Genomic DNA, 6000 nt, shown 5'->3' with positions numbered 1-6000 from the left:
CACAATTTCAGTGCAGTAATGTGTTCATTGTAAATATGTGTGTGTGTGTGTGTGTGTGTGTGTGTAAGTACAATCTAACTTCTGCACCATTTCAGTTCAGTAATGCGTTCATTGTAAATAAGTATTATAGTACTTGTTTTACACGTTTATTACCTTATAAATAAATAAAAAACTTCTTTATTTTAAATTCAGTGCATTAGTATTTGTAAAATGATTCTTTCATATAGTGTTCATTAAAAAATGACGATCATTCCGCTTGGGACCTGTGGAATAAATAGTACAAGAGCTTATTTGTTTTAGTTGTAAATATTTGTCATGTATTGTTGTTTTTCTGACATGTTCTACATCCTGGAGGACCTCCTCACTACGGATCAATTGGAATGAAAGTAAATCTAATCTAATCTAAACGAAAACGTCGTCTCGTGACAGGTGGGACAGTACTGGAATGACACGCCAGGAGCGCTGCTGCAGGCCCAGCTGCCACGAGTAGTCGACTGAGACAAGAAAGTCGCTGGTTTAGTAGGATCTCAGTACGGAGAGCAAGCGCCGCAGAGTCACTCGAGACCAGCAGCTGGGCTCAGAACGACGAGGCCCTGCCGGCGGGAGCGGCGTCACTGCCTCCTGCTGAGCGGGTAGTTGGGCGTGGGCCGCACGACGCTGGCCCAGAAGAGGATGACGCCGGTGGGCCGGTGCTGGATGACCAGCAGGAACGGCCGGTCGGCGCGGAACTCCTCGACGCGGCCAGAGAGCGTGACCAGAGCCACGGTGGCCGACGCCGCCTCCGTGCCGGACTCAGAGACGTCCACCACCACGCGGTGCAGCAAGTCGCCCACGTACAGCGGCGTCCCCCTGCGCAAACCAACGCACGTCTATGTACGCGCGCACACACACACTGCAGCGAGTTTCTCAAAACGTAGCGCCGCTATCAAAGATTCTGCGTTTTCCCTCGCAATATCTGTCGTCCATTTTAATTGGCACTATGGTGCAGCCATCTGGGGGGGAGAAACGGTCACTACGATCACTTGTTTTTTTTCCCTTTGTTGTCATTTGAACACTTTTACAAAAAGGTAGGCTGGCAGCAGCATCCTACGCCACTCTTCAGCCAGAGGTTTGACATTGAAAATATACATAGAAGACACAGAAAAGACTGAACAAATTGGCGGGCAAAAGACAGTAGACACAGAATACAAAAAACACGAAGCCGTTCACACTCGACGAAAAACACACTAAAAACTGTCGGCACGGCGCACCAACACTGACGACTTCGACGGCACAGGTGAACGGAGGAGCGTGACGGTGAACACTAAACACAAACACGGTGGCACACACACGAGAAACTGGTGGCGATGATCTCCGGCGCCCGAATGTCCGCCTAGCGTGTGCGAGTCCGGGGACCTGCCAAGAGGGGAAGAAGGGGGAGGAGGCGGGAGAGGGGAGAGCAAAGATGCCAATGGCAGAGGAGATGGTAGGAGGAATGAAGGCATGGGGGTAGGGCAAGCCCGGGGGAGGAGTGGGGAGAAAGGGAGGAGGGAAGGAAGGGGGAGAGAAGGGAGAGAGGGTCCGCATAGGAAGAAACACAGGAAGAGGGAGGGAGGATCAAAGTTGGTAGGAGGGGTAGATGGAGGGGTGGAGGGTATCATCAGGGAGGGGGAGCTGGCGGAAGCCACCTTGGCAGAGGATAAGGAGGGTGGAGAGATGGAGAGCAGGTTGGACGTGGAGATACAGGTGCAGCAGCAGATGGGGGCGGGAGAGGATGGAAGAGACCAGCAGGTGAGGAGGATCAAGTTTACGAGAGGTGTAGAGGATTCGTATCTGTTTGAGGAAAAGGAGCAGGTGGGGGAAGGGAATAAGGTCGTACAGGATCCGCATGGGGGAGGGGACACGGATGCGATAGGCAAGGCAAAGAGCTTGGCATTCTAGGATCTGAAGGGATTTGTAAAAGGTAGGGGGAGCGGAGATCCAGGCAGGGTGGGCGTAGCAAAGGATAGGGCAAATGAGGAATTTATAGGTATGGAGGATGGTAGAGGGGTCCAGACCCCATGTACGACCGGAAAGGAGCTTGAGGAGACAGAGTCGGGAGCGTGCCTTGGCTTGGATCGTCCGGAGGTGGGGGGTCCAGGAGAGGCGACGGTCGAGGTTGACATACAGGTACTTAAGCGTGGGGGTGAGGGCGATAGAACGGCCATAGATGGTGATGCGAAAATCGAGGAGGCGGAAGGAAGGGGTGGTTTCGCCTACAATGATCGCCTGGGTTTTGGAAGGATATGATCACTTGTCGCCAAGTAGCAGCTTCGTTTACGACGTGTTACCTCGGCAGGTGAGTGCTACTTCTTACACACGCACACACACACACACACACACACACACACACACATACGCACACACTGCTACGAGTTTATTCAAAACGTAGCGCCGCTGTCAAAGATTCTGCGTTTTCGCCCGCAATACCTGTCGTCCATTGTAATTGGCAGTATGGTGCAGCCATCTGGCGGGAGAAAAGGTCACTAAGATCACTTGTCGCCAAGTAGCAGCTTCATTTACTACGTGTTACCTCGGCAGGTGAGTACTACTTCTTACACACATACACACACACACACATACACACACACACACACACACACACACACACACATACGCACACACTCTTTGTTTACAGCGTGTTACCTCGGCAGGTGAGTACTCCTTCGTTACTGTGTGTTTATCTAAAATTACTTCATGGAAATATGTACCAATTGTAGACAATATCTGTAGTGTTTTTATGTGGCTTTGCCTTGTACTCCTGCACGTTTCTTTACTTATAGTTACAAAATACTAGGGGCGCTCAATAAGTAATACAATGTATTTCTTTCTCAGCCAGTTTCTTTTGAAAAATATAGAAATTTTTCTGTGGAACATCGTGGAATATTCCCGCTTCAGGGCCTATAATTTAAAAAAGTTCCGGTAGGTTGGAGCGCAATACATAGCGTAGTCAAAATGTGCGTCTTTAATGGAGGTGCGTTCCAAACAGAGAGCTGTCATTGAGTTGCTTTTAGCGGAAATCAAGAGCGTCGCAGGTATTCATAGGAGATTGCAGAATGTCTACAGAGACCTGACATTGAACAAAAGCACGGTGAATCACTGAGTAATGCATCTGCCATCACTGTAACAAGGTCGCACAAACGTGCCTGATCTTCTGTGTACTGTGTTCCGGCGTAATAACAAGCGCAGGCGCGAAGATAAGGAACGATACAGCAGAGAGGGCTGTGAGACAACGTCAGCCAATAGCATGCCGACTAGAACATCACCACGACAGGAGCGGCCTCTACACGAAGAGAATAAAAGCGACACACTGCCTAGCAGCGGTCAGACAGTGGAAGACGCGAACTAGAAGAGCCGTGACTTATAAACTTGTGTGATCTGTTATTCATTGCTTACACGGAAATTGTATACGTTGAAGGAAATCAATTATTTGCATGTCGCCAATTGCTTGCGACAACTCGCTGTAAATACAAAGTTAAGTGTTATCAATTCAATTACTGCAATAAACTCTATTAATATGATTTGTCTAGCTATCTGAGAAAACAGCTTCCTAGACACCCTGTAAGACACAAGTGGGCGGGATACCACATACTGGCTGGCCACACACAGTTGTGACTCCCTCAGTGTTGGAAGATACAGACAGTCTCATTTGAGATGCCACACAAAATCAAGCGAACTTCTCCTTCTACATGACAACACAAGACGCCAATCTGCACACCCAACAGGAGGTCACAAAATTACATTGGACCCACAGCCCAGATCTTGCACCCGACTTCTATCTGTTCGGCTCAGTGAAGGATGCATTCCACGTCAAACAGTACGTCGATGCTGGGGAGATTATTGATGCAGCTAGACATTGGCTCCGACGTCGACAAGTAGAGTGGTACCACGGGGGCATACAGGCACTCCCAGTAAGGTAGCGTAAGACCATCGCTTTGAATGAAGATTATGTTGAAAAATAGGGTTTTGTAGCCTATAGAATGGGGAATAATGTGGTATATTGGAACCTGAACAAAACAAATCTATTTTTATAAAAAAAGGGGTTGCATTACTTATTGAATGCCCCTGGTAGTAATGTCAACTGTATTGGATGCTGGGACTTAGTGCCACATTTTCGCACACTGGTTCCTAGGCATCAGCGGTGAGCACTTTCACTAGTTTTCGGTACAGTTCTTGTTGTGACTGTTGCTAAATTGCGTAACATGTCGCATTATTATTATTATTATTATTATTATTTGTAAGCAAAGTAGGTACTATGTTAATACAATCATTTTCTAGAGCAATTATGAGATCATGAATATGCAGAGCAGACCATCTGATGACAGGCCGTGCGGTTAAAGGCGCTGCAGTCTGGAACCGCAAGACCGCTATGGTCGCAGGTTCGAATCCTGCCTCGGGCATGGATGTGTGTGATGTCCTTCGGTTAGTTAGGTTTAACTAATTCTAAGTTCTAGGGGACTGATGACCTCAGCAGTTGAGTCCCATAGTGCTCAGAGCCATTTGAACCATCAGGTGACAGACCAGATCTTGCAAATTAAGGACCTGTGTTTGTGGACCAGAGAGTAAGAGAAGACTGATTTTTTTTTGTAAAATGATATGACCAAAAACTAGCCATTACTGCTTCGATAAAGACTGGGAAGCAGCCCATAGATCAGTGTAAAAGATGGTCGAAGAAAGATGGGACATACAATCAGGTTACCCATCCAGCAGTGATCGGCTGCTACAATATGGATGTCATAGCCCCTATTGGCAGGATCATCACTTTTCACAGAATCCACACCAAAACCAAAAAGTCGATCGTAAAAACTAGTTTTCATTTTATAGATCTGGCAAAGATGAATATCCTACAGTATACTGATTTCAAACTAAGAATTGCAGGCTGTTTGTTAAGTGGCCAAGGTAACAGCATTCTGAAGGAGAAGATGAGAAGTCCACTCCGAAAATTCGAAGACTATTACTCTCGCAATCACATTCACCTACTGTAGCCCATTTGCCAGAAATGACGGAGCTGATAAATAGCGTCAGGTGTAAGAATCCTGGCTGCGTGAAGAAAACCAAATTAAAGTGGCAAGGCTGTTCAACTTTAATCTGCCTAATATCGCACAACAGCTGTTTCCGGAGTGTCATCACAAATAGAATTGTCACAATTCGTGTAATTTTTAAAATTTATAATCGGTGTATGGTACAAGTAATATCTGTCTAATAAGAGTATTTTTAACTACCAGTAAAGTACTTTTTTTTTACATGTTTGACTTTATTTCTAATGCTTATTTATATTTCATCAAGGCAAGTGTCCGTTGCAATCGCCACCCGTGAAAACCATGTATTCTTTTTAATTCTAAACTTGTTGTGAATTCGCTTTCAATATCTTCTGTTTAAGAAGTACACAAAATATATATCAAATAAATTTATGAGAATTGCCTTCATGTCTCAGGAGCATACAGGGTGCACAAAAATTAAAAACTCAAACTGACATATTACGATGGTGCCAACAATATACACTGCCTGACAAAAAGTGGAGCATCCAGAAGTGGACGACGAAAACGAAATGGAACTTCGCAGTTTGAGAAGATATGTGATATTATTTCAGTGATTACAAAATGGACTCAAATTTACAAAGGACTTGGCAGTGTGAGCCCATGTTCTTGAAGTTGCACTCTCTCTGGGCAGGATGCATCCACTTCGGACGGGTGTCATAAAGCCATTGTACCCTCTTTTGAAGCAACCTGACCCAGAGCTGGTCCTAGATATTTTGGAAGGTGGCGCTGGGATGGAGTTGACGTCTATGATGGTCTCACGCCAAAGAGTGTGCTGCGCCTTTCCAAAAAATTGCAAGAATGGAACCTCTCAACAGGTTGCCGCCATATTCTGTGAAAATGATCATCCATGGTAGTGCAGAACTGCGATTCATAGCTGAAGACAACGCAACGCCATCCATTAGAAGTTCAAGCATCACAGTCTCGACACTACTCCAAATGTAGC

The 6000-nt window shown here is 46.2% G+C and overlaps 1 protein-coding gene across 1 annotated transcript in view; it reads right to left on the bottom strand.

Moving 5' to 3' along the window:
* Window positions 1-284: 284 nt before the first annotated feature.
* Window positions 285-6000, bottom strand: part of LOC124594682 (leukocyte elastase inhibitor-like) — a 146771-nt gene continuing 141055 nt past the window's right edge. Inside the window, exon 5 of the mRNA XM_047133048.1 lies at window positions 285-849. Within this exon, the coding sequence (XP_046989004.1) occupies window positions 612-849 (238 nt within the window). The 3' untranslated portion in view covers window positions 285-611. The remainder of the gene's footprint in view (window positions 850-6000) is intronic.

This window comes from Schistocerca americana, chromosome 2, assembly GCF_021461395.2.
Source record: "Schistocerca americana isolate TAMUIC-IGC-003095 chromosome 2, iqSchAmer2.1, whole genome shotgun sequence".
In the NCBI taxonomy this organism is placed as follows: Eukaryota; Metazoa; Arthropoda; class Insecta; order Orthoptera; family Acrididae; genus Schistocerca; species Schistocerca americana.
The sequence above is the reverse complement of the archived record's forward strand: the minus strand, read 5'-3'. Positions and strand labels throughout refer to the sequence as shown.